The sequence below is a fragment of the Colius striatus genome, chromosome 3 (genome assembly GCF_028858725.1).
Source record: "Colius striatus isolate bColStr4 chromosome 3, bColStr4.1.hap1, whole genome shotgun sequence".
Lineage (NCBI taxonomy): Eukaryota > Metazoa > Chordata > Aves > Coliiformes > Coliidae > Colius > Colius striatus.
The window spans coordinates 43,084,736-43,109,213 of NC_084761.1; the positions used below are offsets into that span (position 1 = coordinate 43,084,736).

The following is a 24,478-nucleotide window of genomic DNA, read 5'->3' on the forward strand; positions in this document are numbered from 1 at the left end:
CCAGGTCTTTCAGGTTCTTGGACCCCACTTATCAGTGTCTCTGAAGTTGAGCTGTTCTCACCTAAAGACTGCTGAGCATAAAAACTTTCTGCTTGTTCTAAGGACCAAAATCCCAGCAGTTTCTCTGGCAATAACTCTAGCCCTTTGCCTGATGGAACAGAGAAGACATAGTAGAGCGCACTGAAACTCTCAGAATGTTTTCCTCTCCTGAGGTTTTTTTTTTTCCTTTTGTGTTGTGTGAGAATGTAACAGCCAAGTTAATGCATTTTTCAAAGAATATTCAGATATGAGAGTAGATGTTTTCTGTTGCATCAGGAACTAATTAATCCTATTCATTTGGAAGCAAATTGAAGCTCCACTGGTTGTAAATCAACTTCAGCCACAGGGTAAGGCATCAGAAGTTTCTGCCTGTCACATATTCCCAGAGCTGTGAAACATGCACTGTTTTTTCTCTTAAGATCTCCCTAAACTATCCTAGTCATTCTTATTTTTATGAGAGATGACAAAATTGTAGTCCATGGCATGTGGTTTTAACTCCTGACTACTGCTGAAGAGAAAGATTATCCGCTCAGCAATCAGTGCAGATATGATTTCTGTCTGTTTGAATGTATGAAACTTTAAATAAATGTAATGATATTTTAACTTGAAACATTGCAAAACATTTTTAATTGACAAAATCCAATATCATAAGGAAAATAAAATATTCTGAAACTCAGAAATACCTGCTGTGATCAGGCAGTTAAAGTCTTGTACTTGTTTCATTTTGAGATAATTGTTTAACAAAAATGAAATCAAAGCCTCCCAAAGGTATCACCTAATTTTAGCATGCTTCCAGGCTCTTTTTTCTTCTGTCCTTTTGGGTTCTGAGAGTCTGTTTATAATAAGTACAATAGGTGAGAAGAGAGGTTTTTTGTTTGTTTTGTTTTGTTTTGTTTGTGATATTCTCCCATTTGACCTCTGGACAAAACTCAGATTCTACAACAATGTCTTCTTTTGATTCAAGACCAAATCTTCAGTGTCATGGAATTCCTGAGGACTTTCAAAGCAAAACATAGTCCATCTTTTATTCTTCACATTCAGAAGATTCCCTGCTGCTCTAAACTAACAATCTATGTGTAAGAGCTAAAGAACTGCTAATGATCCGTTTCTCTAAATGCAGATGTGTTGAAAAGGAGAAAAGGTATTTAAAAAAAACCCATCCAGATTGAGTTAGAGACAGATCCCAGATTACAAGAGTTTCCAGCTACAAATGCCTGCTCTCCAAGTCAGTTTTACAGCTTAAATGTTGGATTGTTTATAGATCAAGCAAAGAGCATCAGAATATCAGGGAGGTAATTAATTTATTTTTATTCTTCTTGGTTCTTCTGACATACTCTATATGCCAGTACAGATTTCCAGGTTCTCCTTCCTGTGGAAAGTGCTACAATTATCCAGGTGACATATCTGTGTCTAACGTCTTCCATCATGCAGTGCTACACTCAGATATCTCTATATTTCCACTCAGATATTTCCACTCTCTTGTTGTCCTCTACGTCCCTTGCTAGATTTAATTCCAAAAGGGCTTTAGCCTTTCTAATTTCATCCCTGTATTCCTGTTTCATTCTCAGCAAATATACTGTAAAGTTGTGTTGCCAGAGAAAGTATAGTTTACTATGAAGAATGCAAGCATTTGTTTACTTCAGATTCTTTTTCTACATTTTCCATGTATTATCTCTTCAGAGCAAATGAAACTAGTGTTCTCTACCCAGGATTGTTTCTAAGTTAATTCTGCAGGAATTCTTTTGTAATGACTTGCCTTTGTTTCACACCAAGAGTCTGAAGTCCAAGTTAGCTCCCTGGCTTTCTTTCTGATGAAATTGAAACTGTGAAGTTTATGGGTCCCATAAAATACTACCAGTCCAGGTCCATTTGTTGGGGTATACTGTGTTTTCCTACTTGACAACGTCCAAAGTCCTTTTCAGTAAGAAGTAAGTGCTCTTGTATGTACTCTGTTTCTCCATCCAGAATTGAGACAGGATACAGCCAAGGAGAGTAGCAGATGCTGTAAAACAGTCCCTACAGTTTGTATGTGCTTGCTGAAGGTTGTGGAAGCTGAAGACTATTTGTAACCTACAGGATCACGCTGTCAGCAGCTTTAAGTCCTATGGTGCTGTGCAAGAAGACCTGCAAGCTGATTCCTACATCATAATAGTGAATACAGAAACTTTTATCTTTTAAAAATTATTTTAACACCTGTATTTAGTAGCATATCTTGGTATTTCTAGATGAACATACAGATTGTTAATAGACCTGGTAAACACATTTTTAACCAGTGAATCAACAATGGAACAGCTTGAAATTACGTGATTTTCTATTTTATCTGCTTATGAGAAATGGAAGATTTTTTTTAAGAGAACAAGATAGCAGATAAGATAACAGTGTTTTCCAGCTTGTATGTCAGAATGACTCTTACACACATTTGATTAACTTGTGACCTAATCAAACAGTGTGTCCCTTGGTTCCTAAAAAGTTGAAATAATTTTAATGCATTTGGAGTTCTGTGAATGTTCAGATTCACCTTTTAGTGAAACAGGAAATTCAGTGGCTCCAGTAAAGACATGGCAATTTACTCCAACTGAAAATCTGCAGCCATGTTCTCCTTCATTTTTAATGAAGTTCTGCATCAATAAAGAAAATCACGTTTCAGATATTATGAGAGAGGGCCTTTTGCCCTCTCAGCCACGGGAGATTTGCAAGGACCATATAGAGAGATGGACATTTTGAAATCTCTGGTGTTCTTTGGCACAAAAGCTCAACCTGTCTTGGGTGCACAAGGGAATATGCCTTTTTTAGCCAAGAGAGTTCAGTTTCCTTTTAGGTGAGATGGAACCTTAGATTTAAGTTAGAAAGTTAGAAAGGTGTGACCATGTGCATCTTTAATGTTAGAAGGGAATGTAAAAATGATTATTTGTAATTTGTGTCTGAATTCCATAGCAATTGAAAGCCCTGCAGATCTACTTCCTACAAGAGATTGAAGGTATCATTCCTCTGTGTAGAAAGGATTAAGAGAATTCAGAGGGAGGCCAAGTAATGGGGTGACCAAAAGGATTAAGTTTTGAAATGTTATGTAGAACTAGCAAAATATATGCTATACAAGAGGGAAGGCCAGTAGTTTCCTTAGATTTCAAATTTTCAGTTACAGTTGTGTTCTGCTGCTCATAATTCATCCTTTCCATGCCATTTTCCTGCTCCTCCTGGTGATAATTCTTACATACCATGCAAGAGTTTTTCTGTTTTATCTTCTTATTTTCAGAGTTAATCATAAATGTATTTGTGCTTCTTTTCTGCTGAAGAGCTAGGATTTCTGGTTCCAGACTATTCATAAGAACTTAAATTGGGCCAGTGATGGGAAATCTCAAAGGCTGACACTGATAGACTGGCATTTTCAGATTCATAAACTGCAATAGAATGGAAGGTGTGCATGGGATGATTTTGCTTCTAATTTCTATATGAGAGAGTTTTTGGTGCTTTTATGTTTAAAGGGTTTTAAACTAGTGCATAGTAATAAAAATGTGGAAGATCAGAATTTGACATGTTTCCAGCTCCTTGAAAAAGAAATAAATTTGAACATGTCAGTGTACAAGTCAACCATTTCTTGTCACTGAAAAAAGCCTTGTATATTATTTTATCCCTCAAAGTTGACTTTAAAAACAGATAAGTAATTTTACAGATGTTTCACAGCACTCCAGAATAACAAGGAATTCAGATAAAGGTATCTCTTTGCAAAAGAAATCTATACTATAATGATTAATCCAAATGCAAAATCCCTTTACTTTAAGATATATTGTTGTTCAAACTAGTGGTTTTGTGCTTGTGCAGTCTTGCTGGGCATCTGTTCAAAAAAATAAGACCTAATGTCAATGCTTTTACTAGTCATTCAAAATAAGGAGGATGTTCTTCCAAAGGATAATGCCATTTCTGTGGAAGACAGTGGAAAAGTGTAACCTTGCAGTTAAGTATGCAAAATGTCACATCTTTAAAATGAATTATTAATTTTTCGTCTTAGGTTAAAACAAACGAACTCACAAGGGACCAGGCAGGACCAAGAAGTGCTGCTGGCTTCAGTTCAGTCTTTTAAGTCAGTTGTCAAGGCTGGATCCTCAGCTTATGTGAATCTTCATATCTCCACTGGGAAACTACTAATTGTGATTTTGTTTTCAATGGCCTGAGTTCTGCAGCAGCCTTCTTTGTTTCGTTCTGGTAGCATGTTCATAGTAAATTTTATAAGGTGTTGTTCTTAAGCTGTTTAGCTGCAATAGTTTACTAAGAATTAACGGATGAAATGGAGATTCTCAGGCTGTTCCTTTCACAGCAACTATTCTTTTTTTTTCTTTTTTTTTCCCAGTACAATTGCATTGGCCTTAATTTGCATGAAATTTCAGGAAAAATAGTCTCTGTAACCTCTGTACTTCTGTGATGACTGCCACAACAATGACTAAGAGGACGATGATAAGAAGCTCTTACTGAACACTAATTAATAGATATTACTACTCTTTTCATCAATATAGATAGCATGGGAGAGGGGTACTGCTTAAACGGGAGTTATATGAGATTTCCCATCACATTTAATCTGTTTTCTTAGCAAATTGTTCTTTCATCTTAGTGCATTGAACATTTTAATACTAGTACTCTAAAAATTGCAGTCTTTATTGAAACACAACCACCCAGGAACATATTTTCAGAATTATAATTGTGTGCCCGTTACACACAGACAATGAGATCTGTGGGTAGAACACAGGCTCCACTGAAATCACACAGAATCACAGAAAGGTAGATGTTGGAAGGGACCCCTAAAGATCATCTAGTCCAACCCTCCAGCTATCTTGATCAGGTCACACAGGAACGTGTCCAGGTGGGTTTTGAAAACCTCCAGAGATGACTACTTGGTTTGAAACCTGTGCTTTCCTCTTCTTGTACATCTGGTAGTTCAGGTTTCCTTCTTAAGGTCTTTATGCCATTAGACTGGTAAGAAATTGATTTGTGGATGTAATTAGGAAGTGATTGTCCCCCTGTACTTGGTGCTGGTGAGTCCACAGCTTTAATACTGTGTTCAGTTCTGAGTCCCTCACTACAAGAAGGACATTGAGGTGCTGGAGCATATCCAGAGATGGGCAAAGAAGCTGGTGAAGGGTTTAGAGCACAAGTCTGATAAGGAGCAGCTGAGGGAACTGGGATTCTTTAATCTGGAGAAGGGGAGACTCAGGGTAGACCTTATCGCTCTCTGCAACTACCTGAAAGGAGATTGTAGTAGGGTGGGGGTCAGTCTCTTCTCCCAAGTAACAAGTGATAGGACAAGAAGACACTGCTTCAAGTTGCACCAGGGAAGGTTTAGATTGCATGTTAGGATTTTTTTTTTTCTCTGAAAACATTACCAAGCATTGGAACAGACTGCCTGCCCAGGGAAATGGTAGAGTCACTGCCCCTGGAGGTATTTAAAAGATATGCAGACATGAATATTAGGGACATGGTTTAGTGATGGAATGGGCAGTGATAGTTTAATGGTTTGATTTGATCATCATAAAGGTCTTGTCCAAGCTAAATGATTCTATGATTTTATTCTCAATGTTTAATGATTCTTAAAGGCACCAAAGAGTAAACATCTGTTCTGAGGGTCAGTCTTCAACTTCTTATGTCCCACAGAAATATAGACATAATTCCTCCCAGAGGTCTTCTTCTTGCAAAGAACCTTTGTTTTAAATAGGAAGAAGGAAGGTTTAAAAGATGTGGACTTTTGTGATTTTTTCAAAACTTTGGAATAAGAGAGTTCTTGTATGACAGTGTGTTGCACTATATTATGATGTATTTTGCAGTATAACTTTTTCAGTATACAAAAACATTCACTTTTACAATATATCTTTGTTAGATGTTTTCATTTGGTGTTTGTGCTTGCTGTCCATGCACTATGACACCTTGTAAAACAAATCATTACTGCTGCTGGAGACCTGCAGATTGAAAATGCCCAAACTTTCTATTTCATACATTTCTTTAAGTGTTGAGCAACTGAGTCACTAGAAGTTGAGTACAAAAGCACCTTGAGAGGCTGTTAGTGTATTACACCCTGAATTACTGTGCTTCAAAACTGCAGCTTTAGCAGGCAAATTATTTCTTGTTTTGTGGCTTGCTGAAGCACAAGAAAAAGAATAAACTTTAAAAGGAAAAATATTTTTGGCATTGGAATGGAAGTATAATAAAAATTCTGGACTCAGAATATTTGGTTTAAGTACATTTAGGTTAGTCTTTTCAGTTTTGTCCTTTTCGTAAATTTTTTTCTACGTGGTTGTTTGTCAAGGCCCAAGTGAAGTGTTCAAGTTCATTCAGTCATTTGTATGCCACTCTGGGAGGTCTTTTAATTTCAGAAAACAGTGATTGAAGAGTGGTATTCATAGTGAAACTATTTTACATTTTAAAAACAGTTGCATAGAAGACATTTGTAAACATTTGTTTATCCTCGATTATCCAGTTTTCCAAGTGCTTAAATAACTATCAACTAATTCTCTATCTCCAGAGAAACACAGATAGCAGTTGAATTTCTCCGGAGCAATGCACCTTCTTTTTGCATCCTTCTGTTGAGGAGCTATTTGAATAAAAACCTAATTCTGTGAAGCGCTGCAGCAACTTCTCATAGCTGCCTACCTAGTTTACTCAATTGAACATTACATATACTTCTTCTGAAGGGTTCATGATATCTGAAGCAATGAGAACTATTTTTAGTTTTTGTTATATTTCGTTACCTTCCTACTCTGGGCGATTCTCACAACATTTTCAGCCCTCTCAGTTGAAATTTCTCAGTGAATGTGTGTAAATATAAAGAAAAGTAGCTTAATTTAAAAAAATGCTTAGCAGTCACTTAATCAAAACAGTTTTCACAAACTTTCATGGGAATTTTTGAAGCCTAGATGCACTTTATAATATGAGCTTTTTAACATTAATCACCAATGGTTTAGGAGTTGATTCTGAGCATCCCTACAAAGAAACTATGGCAGCTTCCAAAGATACAGGCAGAAGAGAAATAGTTACTATCAGCATTATCTGCATAGACCATTATAGAGTGATTTGTTGATTACTTATAAATATCATACATACATATATATATATATATAGGCAGCAGATGAAACAATTCTATAGCTCTTCTCTTAGAAGACTTTTGACTTCATATAGGATGATAGGGATAATAATGACAGAGATTGAGTTGAGAATATTATCTGTGGTAGTAAGTGGAGCCTCAAACTAGTGATGACTAATACATGTTTTGTATGTGCCTGGTCACTGCAGAGCAGAAGCTTTGGACTTGATGGAATGAGGTGAGGAGCAGTGATAGCAACTCTGCACTGGGCTGTCTGGACCCAGTGGCAGAAGAGCTCTCCATAGTGAAATTTAGCTGAGTCTGCATTTGCAAAGCATCCCTGTGATTGTACTGGAGCAACTAACAGTGCCAGCATACCACTGGAGCTGTTATGGAACACAAAACAGTTGAGGAAACAGAAGGAAAAAACAAACCAAAAGAAGCAGTTGGTTGGAACCTTCCTGTGTTTCTTGCCTTCTGATCCTGTTTCAAGACCTACATAGAGATTTTGATTACTGGTCTTACTGTCTGTTGATCAGGAGAGAAACATGGCGTTTTACCTGTTCAGTAGAATAATCAGGGGAAAAAAATCCACATGGTCAGGTTGAATTTCTTGTGTACATTCCTCTAGAAACTACCAGCTACACCTCTGGAACTTAATTTAAGTCTTGTGGGGATGCTTTTTTTTTGTTTTATCCCTTTGTGTTCCTCTCTTTCTCCCAGATTTTATTTACTTGCTTATTTATCTCTCTCCAGTGTGAATTCTGTGCCTTGAAGAAAGCATAGGTAACTCACAGAGAACAGGCACTGTACAGCAATTCCAGAATGTCTTACATCTTGTAAAAGCTGTTTTCTCTTAGTAATTTAATTTCTGATTTTCTTTTTAAGTGGCTGCTGGCAGACTTAGGCGGGGGAGGAATGGAAGCTGTCAACAGATGGGCTGCTAAGTTTCCAATGGCTTTGAGCTTCTTTCCCAACATTAGGAAGCAGTGTTTTGGAGAAAGAATGTTCCTATTCAGCTGTATTTTACAGTCTGAATGTTCAAAGGATAAGAAATGTGTTGTGTAAATTATGAAATGTATGAATTTAGGTAGGCTTTTAATTATAATTGGTTTTCTGAGCATCCCTTTTCCACTGGTAACCATGTTGTTGAGGACTGTTCTTGGTTAACATGCAAAAGATAACTGATGCAAATGACATAGACATTCCTAGTCTATTTTGATAACAGTGATGTAGGGAGGCTATAGTTTAAGCATTAATTTCTTGGAGTTTTTAATGTGTTAGCCAAATTTTCATCTTTCTCAGAGAAGAGGATTCCTGGTTCATCACCTGCCATAAGGGAAGAAAGGAAAAAACAACCCTACTTGTGGAATATATCCGTGTTTCCTTAGCCAGCATACCTCTTCCACCTTCCAACTTCTTGATTTACTTTATCTACTTTTCCCCCATCTTCAGTCTTCTTGGAGACTTTTTGCAATCAATGCTTAATAGACTCTTCTTCATTTACTACATTCAGTATACTTATGTCCTCAGATTCTAGCAAACTTAGAGCTAGAATTCAAGCACTTACTGAAAAGATCTGATTTAAACAGCAGGTTTTTTGAAATGCAGTGGGCTTGGGGAATTTTTCTCCAGTCTGAAAAAAGCAGATGATCACTCTATTCACTCTGATCATCACCAGTGCTGAGTGCTTGCATACTTTTGCTTCTTTTTGAAGACAAAGGAGTAAATGTGTCACCCTGCCCCTTGCAAGTGACTTTTCCTTAGTAAAATCTGCCCCTACTGTCAAAAGGAGATGCTTACAGGACCCTAGTTCTGCTGAGACAACCAGGTAATAGTTTCAAGAAATAACACTAATCTATGCTTTTCAAAGTTTGATGCCCAACCTTAGACACGAATCCACATTTAAAACTGCATGTCTTTCATCCACATCAGTGGATCCAGGACCCAGAATTGCCACCAGTGGAGCTTTTTCATGTTAGCAATTTAAAGTTGCATCAGAGCAATATTCCAGCAAGACCTGTATCTACCAACAGTGGAGGATTCTGCCTAACTTCACACTACCTTAAGAATAAAATTGATCATGAATTTTGGAGGAGAATTTTTTTTAGTTTTGTGAATAATTGCAGTTCTGGTACCAATCTGTTCTTTTGTTCTGTCACACATCAGAAGAATTTGAATTTTCCAGTTTTGTCTTTTGGTTTTGCACACTCGTGGACTCAGAATTCACCTTGCTTGATATAGCATCAGCATCCACAGAATGTACTGGCACCCATAGAAGGAACATGGGGAAACAGTGCACAAGTACTGTGGTGACTCTTAGCAAAGCAGACTGACAAAATATCAAAAACATATTTGTCTGATCTATTTCCGTTTCCTCTCCTCTCTAGTGTGGCCAAAAACCACCTGTGTCCTTCAGAGACGCCAAATGAAAAACAGATCCTATTAATATCAATGAGACTTTGACTCCTGTATGACATTAAGCAGTTAAGCTTTCCTGAACTGAGATACTTCCTTCTCAGGTCATAGGCACAGAATGACAATTCTTTACTTCCCAAGAGCACTCTTAATGATTTCTGAAGTTACTTCTTAATGATTTTTCTCTAAACTTTCAAATAATGGTACAGATCATGTCATGTAAAAAATAGTCACATATACTGATACCTAGAAGGTAAGGAGATTTTGAGGTTTATGCTTTTTATCTTAAAAATACTTGTCTGCATAAACCTTGTTTTTATGCTACAAAGCAGAAATATTACTGTGGATGCACAACTGTTAACTGGTATCAGACAGAGGAAAACCACAGTCATCTTAGTGCTGACAGATTTGTCAGTATTAAAAGAAGAAAATTTGAATCTTCCAGTTAGCAGTTAGATCAGTTCCAGAAGAAAAGATAAAAGATCCATTGTGCATTTGAGCATAAAGTTTTAGTTTTCCTTGATGTATAAAACATCAGCTGGTTTGAGTCCAGTATCAGAATTCTTATACAATAAGACAATTTTAATCAGTCAGTTTAAAATGACCAGAGATATGATGTTAATTGGATTGTTTTCCCTTTGCAGGGACCTCAGGGGCCTCCAGGACAAAAGGTATAGTATAAACAATAGTGTGAAAGTGATGATTCCTCCTGGTGCCAAAATGTGAGCAAAAAAAGGTGAATGAAATTAGCTACTGTAAACCACATTGAATCAGTTAGTTTAGACTCTAAATCTTACAAAGTGAGACATCAGATTTCTTGTTTCCTTCATTGTAAGAAATTCAAGCAATGCAGAGCCGATTGTTTTCAGTCTTACTGCCTAACTTTCAGGTGAAATGGCCGCTGTAATTTTCTTATTCATGCACTACTATGATTAGGAAACCAAAGTTAAAACATTTTGAAAGGTAGGGAGATAGAGTTTCTGATTAAATGCATGGCCTTACTCAAATAGATCACTGCCATATGGGTAAAAAAATGACCAGCAGAAACAAAGGACATAGGTGTTGCTGATAAATGGTGCTTGGTTGGTGGTGTTCAGGTGGTCTGCTGGTGTCTTCCTGTTCCTTCAGTAACCTGAAACCTGATTTCCTAGAAATGCTTCCAGTATTATTTACACTCATTAAAGCTGACTGCCTCAATTGGATGGAGTGAGCTTAGGATTTATGGAATTACACCATTAAAACAGTCCTAGATATATCAGCAATAACAGCTAGTAAGGAGCACTTTTATAGCATCTCACCCACGCACCACCAAGGCAACTAATTTTCTAGTTGATTAAAAAAGTTTTATAAGTTGTATGGAAGATGTTTTCTTTCAATAAAGAAAAAAAGAAGATAGGAATAAGTAGTATTAACATATGTGAGAAGGATGCTGCCTCTATTTTTCTTCTTCTGAGAAGCGTGCATCTGTTTAAATTGAACTTTTTGAATAAAAGAAAGAAAAACTTGCTGGCATGTAAAAATGGAATCCCAAAGCATATAAATTGGTGGGATTTTGTCAACTGTGAGCTGAACAGAATTTGCAAGCTGAAGCAGAGGACTAGCTCTTATGTGTAGCAGTGCAGGAATGAGGCATTGTAAAGCTATACTGATGTAATTACAAAGTAATACCCTAAGACTTGGGGAGAAGGGTATTATATATACAAAACAGCAAAGCCCATGTGCTGATGAGCTTTTAAGTATCTGATAAGCTTTTACTGATCATGGTAGAATCAGCTTTATTTACACTTTTTAGCACCCTATGTCCCATAAGAAAAATCAGTAGCTATAGAAGACTGTCAGTAGGAGGAGGAAATGTTATAAATAGGACAGTTTATTGAAGCTGAAGGTTTAATGCCCTTCTGAGCTTTGTCTTCTAGTTTTCTGGAAAATTATGCAAAATGAGAAAATGTTCATCAAGGTCTCTTGATGAACAAGAGACTAGCAGTCATGACCATGCATCTAGCAAAAAGAAATAGAAATGCCAAAGTGGAAACTTGGGGGTGAGAGGAGAGCATTCTGGGTTATGGAGACATGCTGGGATGCCAGTGTATTATTTCTTACTTATTTGTAGCTCAGTTATGAGCTGGAGCCTCCTGGGCATTCAAATGCGGGATGTTTTTTGAGACCCTCATGAGTTGCTTCCTTGTCTTGTTTCACAGGATTTCTCAACTCTATTCATTGTCAAACATGTGCTTCCATTTTGGATGCATTCCCTTTGAGTGTTGCCGCCCTTTGACTAAACTGTTTCTAGTAAAACTTCTAACCAGGATGAATAGAGGGAGACATGTCATGCGCTGATTCTTCGGACAGAGAGAAAGCAGGACTTGAAGGGATTCACAGGGTGCTTATTTGGTTTAGGAGTCCTGGGAAATGGCACATTTTGCTGTTGACAAAGTCTCTGCCTTTCCCATGGCCTCTTTTTTAGAGCACCAGCTTTTAAAATAGCTATAATATTTTTTAATCCTGTTAAGGTATTTCTAAGTAAAAAATAAAAATGATGCTTCCAGTGTCCTTGCTGATTTAACACCATTATTGTATAAAAAGAGGAGAATGCTGTGTAACCACATGCACTTTTCCTTCTTTCCTTATGTATGCATCAGGTTTTGACTGAATATCCATACCAACAGTCGCACAAGTTCCTTCTGAAGAACTGTCCTTCACAAAAAAACTTTAAGGATGAGAGCTTTGTAAAAAGATGCTTTTGATGTTACAAGTCAATGTTAATATTTTACTTTCCTTCTTTATGTGCTCCGTGTGTTTGGTCTGTGTTGGCTTTTAAATTTTGATTGCAGTAATACTGATGAAGTTTATAAAGGTATTTGCAATTTCCACTGTCAGAATTATCTCTGCACTGTTGCAGATTATATCTTTAAAAACTTAAGGTAGATTGTCACTGACATTTACTGAGCTTGATGCACCCTTCTTGAAACATTAATAGTTTTGTTCAGGTGCTATGTTCAATTATGTAGGATCAGTCTCAAAATCTGAGAGCATTAAGTGGAATTGCATTTAAATTCTTATGTTTCTTGTGAAGCATCCAAAGTATTGCAAAGCAATTATCACCTTGAAGCTTTTTTTTTCTGGTGAAGGCCCTAGAGTGGTACAGTTGATAAAATGTACAACATGAAAACATGTCTAAATAGTATAAGATCTCAATTTAAAAGAAAGCTCTGCTTGGATAAAAATTAGGTTTTGCCAATTTTTTCGCAGTTACAATAAACAAGTATTGACCATCATTTCTAAGGTCTGCATTATGAGATGAAAGGTTTCATGACCTGTTTAATTTGCTAAAAGCTGGCATCTGTTTCCCACCAGGGATCTGTTGGAGTGCCTGGTGTTCCAGGGAGAGATGGACAAGTGGTGAGTTCACTTTCAAATTGTCTTTTTGGAAAAGACTGTACAGGCCGGTTTGTGCTCCAGTGTAATTTTTTCTGGTTTTATTTGAACTTTACTGTCTGATGTTCTTCTTTTTTTTTTTTTTTTTTACTTTTTTTGGACCCAATCCCATAATGCAAACACATTGATACTGAGTATTTATACACTGCCAATACATTGTTAATGCAACCTAGAGACAGAGACAGGAAACACAGGTAGAGAACAGTGTGAAATTCAAACTGAGGAAGAAAATGAAGAGAAATAAATCAAACAGAACACAACCAGGAAGAAACGTTAACACAGACAAATCAGTGTCATCTCTCAGTGCCATCACCAAGTTAACTCATAGTTCAGAACAGCTCTCCATAAGGAGGGATTGCAGTAAAGCAGCAGAGCCGTTTCACAGCATTGCTGAGGCTTGTTGGCAGATTTGGGTGTTGAAGTTTAATTAATATCCCTCCTTCCTTGACTGTAAACAGTATTATCCATCTGTTGTTCTCACAACCACTAGCATTCCAGTGAACTTCAAAAGCACTTACAGGGAATGCCAAAAGGAAAATGTATCATATAGATTGTCTACCATGTTTAAGCAACAATACACGGTATTGTGTCAGGATCATGTTATACAGTCCCTTCTTCTGCCTCCTTTCTCAAGAGCCCTAGCTATGAAAGTGCTAAGATGTTTCCAATAATTAAATTCCTCTTTCCTACCAAGTAGGATGTACTGCTTCTAGTAGCAAAATAGATAGTATTAGACCCGTGTTTTGGCAGTGGTTATAAGAAACAATGTAATAATCAGTTAGTTCACTTTAATGACAGAGATAATGCTAGGAACCTATTTTTGTAATGTTCAGATAATTATGACTATTGTGGAACAATGACAAAAAAATATTAAGAATTAGCTATGTATATCACACAAGAAGAAATTATTATCACTGGATGGGGTGAAGTTGCAAACCACATTGAATATAACATAACTGATGATTCACATTGAAGAGCTTTACTTTTAATGGCATCATCACACCAACTCTAGCCAGAAATCTTCACTCAGATGAACATAAAATTGGGTATTTATGAAATAGATTAAATGTGCAAAACTGATCTGATTATTAAACTGTCTTTTTTGGGAGATGTGGAATTTTTTGAAACCTGTATTTTCAAGGTTGTTGTATGTTTATTTTTGGGAGACAACATAGACTTAGCTACAGTCATGTTTCATGGAGGTGAAAAGAAGTATGCCTTTGATGAATGGAAAATGCAAGTATACATCTAAATGCTGTTTATCAGCTTTACATTGTGCTTTAAAAACAACTCATAACTTTTCGATTTAAGATTTTATGTTTGATTTACGTCAGTATTTATGGCATCTTAAAACTTTGAACACATTCTTACATTATTACCATTTTAATAAAGATGTCAGAACATTTTTTTGTGTAAATGGACTATTTTACATTTGACTTTTATGAAAAATATTAATTACTAAAGTAAAATCTGGATACCAGGTCAAAAACTATATAGATAAAAATGAAATATCAACACATTCTTTTATGTGTTTTCAAAATTGTTTTATGATATTGAATAGCAAACACTTCCTTATCTGCAGAAAAATGTATTATTTTCATATAATAATAGCAGATGAAAGTTGAATGTTGATATTTCTTTTAGTAAAAAATGCTTCTTGCTCAGAAAAAGTGATAGAAAAAAAGTTAAATGGAAACAATACTTAAGTTAGAAAGTATAGTGTAGTCTAGGACTCCTGTGCTAATATTTTGCTACCAAAAGGGCCATTCTTCCAATTTCTATGAATAAACAGATTCTCAGTGCAGTGTGACACGGAAGATATTGTTGAATGAAGACCAGAGCAGTGATTTTAAAGGTTGGATCATACTATGAGCTGGCTGCTGGCACTCCTGGCTTTACTCATACAGATTCATGTTGATTTGCAGAATAGTTGAACTCAATGTGAATGTGTTGCAAGTCATCTCTTTTTTTAGAAGTTACATAGTTAAAAGGCTTTACAAAAGCCTTACTGTCTTGGTAACTTTTAGTCAGTGAGCTCACTCTGTTAAACAGCAGCATGTGTGGTGTACTAAGTTCCAAGTTAATATATTTTCCTAATTTACACAGTGAGTGTTAAGCATGTGCTTAAAATTGTGTCTGTGAATGCTTTCCTCATCTGGATAGTGAAATATTTTTCAGCTGATGCATGTCAGCAGTGAATTGGCTTTGCTCTCTCCTTAAGGAGTTGAATAATACTGTTAGGTAATCTCCATCTTCTATGTGTGTCTCTGATTTTCCTCTTCCTTTCCCTTCTGCTTTCTTTAATTGGAATAGTGGATTATGAGAGATGATTGACAAGTCTGACCAATAGATCTGGGAATAAGATCATAAATTCTGAATGAATTTAGAAGAATTTTCTAATACCTTAACATATGAACCGCTTCTCTTAGACAATCTCTACATATTATAGTAAGTGTAATTTTACACAACCCACATGTTTTTACAGGACTGCTAACTAGTAGAATTTTCTTGTATCAAGAGAAGTATCAAAATCTTTGCCATGAAAACTTTACACTTCTTTTTTTTTCTTTTAGGCAAAATTCAATGAAATGTTATAGATAGTCTTGCAAGGGCTTATATGTTCTTTGTTCCTACATTTGGGAAGCCATGGCCACACTTTGCTTCTCTTGTTGAGAACAGTAACTGGAAAGGAGCTACCTAATCATACCTGCAGCTAGAGAGAGTGTTGTCCCTGGGATGGACAGAAACTTTCTGAGATAGCAAGGAGAGTCTTCCTGATTGCAGACTGTTGTGAAATCCATGTGTAGCAGGTTTCTTCCTAGCAAGATGCTTCAAGAGATGACTTTCCCTTTCTCAATCCCTGGCAAGAGGTCCTCAGGCACTTGAACAGTACAAAAAAAGATTATGCCTGCATGGAAATAAAAGGTTGCAGTGATCTAGGGATATCAGATCCCTATATTAATCATATTCAAATAGCCACAAGGGGCTTCTTGGAAAGTCCAACTGTGCAAGTGGAGAATACATATTCTGACGCTTGTTGAGTGATTGATTTGGTAAGGACTCCCAGCGGCCTGAGGGAACCTAGTTTCTGGTGTCTGTGCAGCTAACTCTGTTTTAAATAGGAGTTTTTCTGAAACCCCTCACGCTTACATAGTACTTGGTATTTTTCTGGGCTTTTAAGGATGTATTGAGAACAGAATGGTCAGGATACATCCCTTCATTTCAAGTTTTTTCAGTACTTTGACCACAATTTGAAAAACCTCAGAAGAATTTCTCTTCCTATCAATAGACAGAGTCTGGGTGTGCACACTTCTTGTTACTTTCTTCATGATTCTTATTACTCTAATTTACATGTATTTCCCTATCAATGTGTACTGTATTATGTATAGTACACATTTTGAAAGTAGTATTATCACATTCTGTAGAGAAATAAGGAAGGATACTAACATTTTTTTCAAATAAAAACTTATAAAGGAAGGAAACATCATTAAATGTAGTTCACAAATTCTCAGACAGCTTTGCAGGCCAACTGAGTCTTGTTGAAGAGTCTTTCCACTTAATTTCAGTTGGTGAGTGGGCCAGCAGAGATTTCCAGTCCTTAAGCAAACAATTTTAGGTTACTTTTTAGGGGGGTGAAAAGCAAGTTGAAAGGAGGTAATTCAACCCTGATTTGAAATGGAAATTATAGTAACATGTCTGAGAAACCACTTTTTTCCTTTCTGTCCTCGTTTATGTATTTTAGAGTAAAATTAGACTGGATTAGGTTTGGGGGCCTCTTGTATTTCCTTATCCTTAAAATTGATTACATTCTAGTGACTGAAAAATATAGCAATACTGACAGGCTTTCTTCTCAGGGCGAGGTGGATATCAACCAGCTGGTGTAGACAGAGTCATGCATTTCACCAAAAGCGAGCCTATTTCATAACAGCAGCCTCCAGACTGTTTTTCTCTTACAAACAAGAAAAGCTGGAGCCTCCAGTCACGTTATTTTTAGCTGATTAATTCTGGATGTGAAGGTATATGCCTTCAGGGAACAAAGTACTCCAGTAAGGAGAAGCATGCTTTCAATTGCCTTGACTGTTTTGATGTGGACTCTAGTGGGTGATACATTTTCTGAGGTAGGTTTTATGTATTTATATTGATAGATTTTTTTAATACTAGCAGCAGAGCCCAAGCAGTGTTCTACACGTTTGAGTGCTCATTCAATTCAGAATCACTTCAGTTGAAGCATTAAGACTGCCCCTACCACAAGGGTATCTGAGGAAATTGGTACAGGGTGCTGACGGATGTCCTTTGCCCAAATACAGGAAAGACAGAGATGGTCCATCAGTGTTAATACAGTTACACAGTTAATAGAGGCTTGGGAGTGCCAGGACTTGAACCAAGATGTTCTGGTGTGCTGTCCAAAGGGACATCCTTCATGTTATTATTTGAATTAACTGAAACTCCTGAACTAAATTGCTGGGTTGGATGTATTCTTGGCATGTTAGCATTTTGTTTGCCCTGGTAGTTAATACTAAATGGAGGAAAATCCAAACATTTTGAACTGTCGGAGCATTTTGTTGAAGCCAGTAGTGTAAATTTTCAGAAGATTTTGATTAGCTAATGATATTCTGCATTGCTCATTCATTCCTGCCTGGACATTACAGTTTACTGACACAACAGTCATCTTTCTAGTTCATTGCAGTAATGAAAGTAACTTAGTTTGATAGACTACTGAAGTGCCTGTCCTAATGAGGACATTTGGGGTTAGCATGTGGAACTTAACTGGTGTTAATGGCAGCTCCCCACCCACAGGTTAGCTCCTGTAGCATGACTTTCATGTTATTGACAGCAAACACAACATTGCAACATATCTGTTTGAAAAGACACTATCGGTCTTCCACTGATGGGATCTTGCAATTTCTCCAAAGTGTCTAAACAACAGAAAAAAAAAATCCCACTGTGTATGCAGCATTCTTCTGTGTAAGTGGTCATCAGATAAATTACATCAGATCAGTTACACTCCTGCCGAGTTAAGCCATTTGATTTTGTGTAAGTGAAAGAACAATAGCACATTCGCTGGACAGTTTTATGTCCACTATTCAGAGATCATTTATGAATTCAGCACACTGGATCTAAATACATTTGAATGTTGGTGCTGAATAACTTACAAAGCTTCTAGTGGCAGTGTCCTTTTCTGCAGTAGACAATAAGCTAGAGACTTACAGCATTACATGAAATGTACACTTTAAAAAAATTACAATTTGAATTTTTTAGATTTTTAAATTTTTTTTTACAGTTAGAAATTAATTTTTTTACATGAAATTTGGGGAAAGGCAGCTTTTCTAGCATTTTCTAATATTTTTTAGCTTATTTTTTTTAGTGGGTTGTGTCATGAAAACAGAATCCTTCTTTTGGAATTGGTCCAGTTACTCAAAAGAGAAAACAACTTCCTGTTAAACTGAAGTTAAAGGCTACCTAAAGTGTATTTCTGATGCTATATTTGCAGGTTTACCAGTTTGTGCATTCTGTAGTTTTGGTACAGCTTTTATAAGTACTGCTAAACCCTGTTAGACAGTATATTCAGTTAAGATGGTACTGGTACCACAGCATCCCACTAAACTATTTCTCTGCCAATCATGATGTCAGTTAAGTCCCATGTTGCTAAGGCAATATGTGGAAATCAGAGCCCATCTCAATGCCAGTGGGGATAATTACTTTTGTTATCATCTGTCATGTTGTCCCAGGTAATGTTCATTGTGTATCACGGGTTCTGCGGTATGCTCTAGCTAAGAAAAATAATGCAGGAGAAGGGCAGAATGGATTAGTGACAATTCCTTTGAAATGAGCTTGAGACATTTCACACCTCCCCGTGGACCATCTTCCCCACAGTCCATCCCTTTCAGAGAAAGGTTCAAAGAGGGTGCTCTGAGGGTGACTTCACACAGTTCTCTTACATCTTTTGCTTATGCAATGTGGTCTTCATTATGATTTTAATTGGGATCATGGGTTGTGTTTTACATAGGCACTAGAAGGTTTTAGAACATGTTACATTTTAGTGATTCCAGTCTCTCTGTTTCCGAGCAATGATTTTTCAAGAATTCATGACTGCAGAAAGGCAAGCTATGAGCTAAAATTAAATATACTACACACAAAGTTAGTCTTTAAATGGGAAAAACACTGGTGAGGCCACTCTTGTAATACCATGTCTGATTGTGATGGACATACTGGAGAGAGTCCAACATAGGGCTTTGAAGATGAGTAAGGGACTGGAACATCTTTCCTATGAGGAAAGGGTGAGAGAGCTGTGACTGTTCAGCCTAGAGAAGAGAAGGTTGGGATACATCTCAACAACACGGTCAAACACCTGAAAGGAAAGTGAAAAGAGAATGGGCCAAGTGCTTTTCAATGATAGAACCACAGGCACTGTCACAGGTTGCCCAGGGAGACTGTAGAATCACAGAATCACAGTCCGCATCCTTGGAGCTACTTGAAATGTGACTGGACATGGTCCTGGGCATGCAGCTCTAGGTGATCCTGCTTGAACAGAGAGAGTTGTACCAGATGATCTCCAGAGTTGCCTTCCAACCTCAACCATTCTGTGATTCTGTGAAAGAAAAAAGAAAAAAAAAAATCTATCTCAATTTGAAAGCTAGATGATACATAGAAAACTTTTTCTGCAACTGAACAGCTTTGCTTTCAGTGCTATTAGACTGCAATATGAATTCAGAAAGATATTATCCATAGTCTGGTGAATGTAAAATAATATATGAGATTAAGGATATAGTTTTATAGCTTCTTTCATCTTATCAAGATGAAAAGCAGTCTGATTGAAAATGTTGCATCAGATGACATGGTTGATGGTCTAGTTTTCTGTTGCATGTATCACTCCTTAAAAAGCGGTGTAACTATCTTCAACCTTCTGACAGGCAGCTATACTTTCTTTTCATCTCCAAATTCCTAACCTGCATGGCTAAAGCATACTCATTCAACATTTTGAACTCTTGTTTTAGTATATGCTTTAATAAATAAATATGAAAAACTAAATTGAAGGAAACTAAGTGACTGTACTTCCCAACAGAAGTGTTTTGATTTATTTTCATGCCAAGAATCAAAAACATCTTTTGGGATCAATGTGGATCAATATTCTAAAACAGCACTCTGTATTAGTGTATAGCAAGGGAAGAGCTATCAATTTACTCGCCTTAAAAGCATTAGCTGCTGTTAGCTGCTTACAACTATTTTTGGGATTTCCTTACTGATGTGAGATCTGTCAAGACTTTGCTCTTTTCTTTTTTGATTTGGTGAGGGGAAGTTGGTTTTTTGTTTGGGTAGTTAGGCTGAAACAGACTTGTTAAAATGTTGACACATAAAGCCAGACTGCCATACCTAAAAGACATGCACTGTGAAAAAGGGAGGGTCCCTGGCACAAAGCTTATTTTGTCCTGCACTGGTCATGTTCTCCAGTGGTAGGATATAGAGTAGAGCTAATTTCCGCTCTGCTAATACATCTGACTAATACTTTCAGTGCCAGAAGTATAGTGTTGGCCATAGGACAGTTATGTATGGGCCAGAAATGAGACTGCTGGTATGAACAAGGATTTACCATCACTAGGTGGAAGCCTGGAGTTTTCTTTTTCTTTTTTTTTTTTTAAAAAAAAAAAAAAGTTAATTATGTCTCATTTTTGCAGTTTGTGGTACTGATATGTAATGCTGGTAGGAAAGTACAAGCTTGGGGCTTCAACTTTGATCAGAGATTTAAGCCTCTGAAAGTATCAGTCATTAGCAGCTGTTTTAAAATGAAGGGCACAGAAACAACTTGTTTGGGATGTGGGGATGAGGAAAAACAAGTGCATATTCATTGGTCTCTTGCTTCATTTTGTCAACTGGCTATTTTCTTCAGATGCCTTCTAGGTCAATCCTTAGGCCTAAATGCCAACAGCTTCAAATCCTGACCTCTCGTATATCAAAATACCTGTGCTACTATATCAGCCCCAGAGCTTATGTAGTACAATGGGGCCCTGAGAAAGGACTGACTCAAATGGCTGTTTAATTCCCTGTAAGTTGAACAATACCTAACATTTTTTCTCTATCTTGGAAAAGCCAAAAAAACCTCACTAGAGTTTCACTAGAAACTCTGTGGTTTTGGTTTATAACTTGAAGTAGTCCAACTCTTAATGAAATCAAGAACGTAACTGATAATCCTGGTTCCTAATTTATCGATAGGTTGAAACTTGTTTTCATGAGGAATCAGATTTTATTTATCCATGACTAGAATATGACTGTGGAAATAATGGAAGGCTTCTTAATGGAAGGCTGGAAGATACATGTTAATGCACTTGAAAGAAGCCTTTATTTTAACTCTTACATACCTCTTGAGGAGAGGGCTGGTTCATCATGTCTACCAAGTCTGAATACTGTATGAAAATTATTCACTGAGTTTCTGATATGAATTACTGTTTCCAATTTGATTACTATGTTAGCTATTGTATTAAACTTCTACATATTTTTGTACACTTACATAGTGAAGGCCTTCTAGAGAAACTTAGTTGTGAGCTTTTTCAGATCTTTTTTTGGATGCTATTTTTGTGTGCTTTGCCAGCCCAGAAGTGCAATGCAGTTGTGTACATTAGGGTTACCAAAGAAGGTAGGTATTTCCTGGGAAACAGAAAAACTTCTGCAGATGGTTTTAGATAATAAACTGTCATGTCTACTTGTTTTACAATAAAGTCTAACCATTGCCTCATCATTTTTTTCTGTAAATCTGGGACGTAAGCACTAGTAAACATCTTTAAGGATTTGTTTTGGATTTTTTCTTGTTGGTTTGTTTCATTTTTTGTCTTCAAATTTGTTTGGGTGGGGGAAGTTTGTAAATAATAATAATTTGTTAATATCCTTATGAAAATTATTTGTGACTTCTTGAATTGTGGAAGTATATACTATCCATTAAACATACCCCAAATTTGGAACATTAATGTAATGCTCAAAATTTTAAAATCATTTAAATCTACTTTTCAGATAGTGGTATAAGAGTATGAAAAGGGACGAGTATGGTATATTTAAAAAATTAAGCAGCTGTCTGTTCTTCCAAACCCTTACATTTCTGGAATGGGCCCTTCTGCTTTTCCTTCATTATCTGCCTTCCATATGAGACCAGAAGCACAAATGTCAAAATAATTTAAGATAAGCTTTCCTTGCAGTATTTCTTGGTTGTAGGGAAGAGGAAATCATTGACAGTCTTGCTGGGAAGACTCTTAAGGTTAATTGGGTAACTTTTCAGAATTAGAAGTCACAGTTCTGTTTTCTCTTAGTTTGACGTTTGTGTGTTTCCATCAACCTCCAATAGAATCATTTCTTAGCAATATTGGAGTTAATTAGAGTTAATCCACCCTAACTGATGAAATAAGGCATTTTAGGGCTCAGCTGTCAGAGGGCACTGTCAGCAAGTTTGCTGATGGTACTAAACTGGGGGGAGTGGCTGACACACCAGAAGGCTGTGCTGCCACCCAATAAGACCTAGATAGGCTGGAGGGTTGAGCAGGGAGAAATCTAATGAAATTCAACAAAGGCAAGGGTAGAGTGTTGTATTTGGGAAAGAATAACCACATGAACCAGTACAGGTTGTGTAATGAACTCTTCAAGAGTAATGTAGAGGAAAGGGGCCTGGAAGTCCTGGTGAACAGCAGGATGAGCATGAGCCAGCAATGTGTCCTCGTGGCCAAGAAGGCCACTGGCATCCTGGGGTATATTAGAAGGGCTGTGGGCAGTAGGTGAAGAGAGATTCTCCTTTCCCTCCACTCTGCCCCCATGAAACCACATCTGGAGTATTGTGTCCAGTTCTGGACCCTTCAGTTCAGGAAGGACTGGGAGCTGCTGGAGATAGTTCAGTGCAGGGCATAAAGATGATGAAGGTTGTGGAGCATCTCCCTTGTGATGAAAGGCTGAGGGAGCTGGGGCTCTTTAGCTTGGAGAAGAGGAGGGCTGGCCTCATTAATGTTTACAAATATGTAAAGGGCAGGTGTCAGGAGGATGGAGCCAGGCTGTTCTTAATGATGTCCAATGACAGGACAAGGGGCAATGGATATAAGTTGGAACATAAAAGGTTCCAAAGAAATACAAGGAAGAATTTCTTCACTGTGAGGATGACAGAGCACTGGAACAGGCTGCCCAGATGGGTTGTTGAGTCTCCTTCTCTGGGGACATTCAAAACCCACCTGGACAAGTTCCTGTGTGACTTACTCTAGGTGGTTCTACTCTGGCAGGGGGGCTGGACTGGATGGTCTTTTGAGGTCCCTTGCAGCCCTTGAGATGCTGTGATTCTGTGGACTGGAGTACATGTTCACAGAGTCTTTTTGAATTTTGTTTATCACTACTTACCCATTAGAAGATAGTAGGGGAAATGTCTTTAATATACTTCATCATGTGTTTCTTAATCCCACTTTTTTTTTTCTTTGCCTTTAGGGTGAACCTGGTTTGCCTGGCATAGCAGGAGAGAAGGGAGCAGCAGGGCTTAAGGTTGGTATTGAAAATGGATTAAAACTAGAAGCACACAGTACGTGAGTGCATGTATAGATGACAATCATGCTTTCCAGCCTGGGTTTATATTCTCACAGGCTTTTAATGATCTGCTTCCTCCAGTGCTCAGTGCTGTAAGAGGATTTACACATTTCACCATAAAGAAGCATATTCTTCTGCTACGCATGTATAATTCCTGTCAGTGGCACTGACGCATATGCAGCCACTGCCAAGTGAATGCAGTATGCCTGCAAGTGTTTGGGAATTTGGGGACCCTTTTAGAAAGGCTTTGTTTACACTCCTTACAATATATTTCAGACCTCTTTTCAAGAACTACTGTGGTCAATTCTTTGAGGAATGTCAGAGTTAAGTCTTGAGGGCTGATGTGCTATTATGGAAGTTAGCAACAAACCTCTTTAGGAGCATGTTTCTTCCTGTATTTTTAAATCACAGTGTCTCTTTGCACTTATTTTATTGTTAAATAATTTGTTCTGCTATTTCAATGTTGAGCAAATGAAATAGAACATAAAACTTATGATAACTTCAGTTACAATAAAGTTCAACATGTCCAAGATGATGTGATCTGTGGGCCTCTTGGAATGAGTAATGCTGAATTCTAATCCCATCAGCTGCAAGCCTGCATCTTTGGTGTACATGTGCACCTCAGCTGATTCTGTGCATCATGCTGCTGCTGACAGACAGGCTGGGCAGGCTCTTTACATTTACTGACTGGGTGCTTGTCCATCAGGAATGAAAACAAACCATTTGGGAGCATGACCTTTTCTTACTTTGTATACTGAAGAAGCCAAATTATGGCAGTTGATGCTTAATTTGTATTCACAGCTGCATTCTTTGAGTTGCCTAGCGACCAGCAGCCATCAGAAGGGGCAAAGATGAGCCAGAGTGCAGTTCCGAGCCAGAAATGTAGAAATGAGTTGTCAGGGTCATGCTGATGTGCAAAAGTGCTCTTGCTATTGAGCCAATTTCTCAAGCAATTTACAATTTTGAAAAATAATGGCTATAAGC

At 37.3% G+C, this 24,478-nt stretch overlaps 1 protein-coding gene across 1 annotated transcript in view; it reads left to right on the plus strand.

Annotated features, from left to right (window-relative positions):
* The window catches only part of COL25A1 (collagen type XXV alpha 1 chain), a 314,147-nt gene that overhangs the window by 227,208 nt on the left and 62,461 nt on the right, over positions 1 to 24,478 (plus strand). Inside the window, exons 13-15 of the mRNA XM_061993189.1 lie at positions 10,165 to 10,191; positions 12,875 to 12,919; positions 23,399 to 23,452. Coding sequence (XP_061849173.1) covers positions 10,165 to 10,191; positions 12,875 to 12,919; positions 23,399 to 23,452 — 126 coding nt within the window. The remainder of the gene's footprint in view (positions 1 to 10,164; positions 10,192 to 12,874; positions 12,920 to 23,398; positions 23,453 to 24,478) is intronic.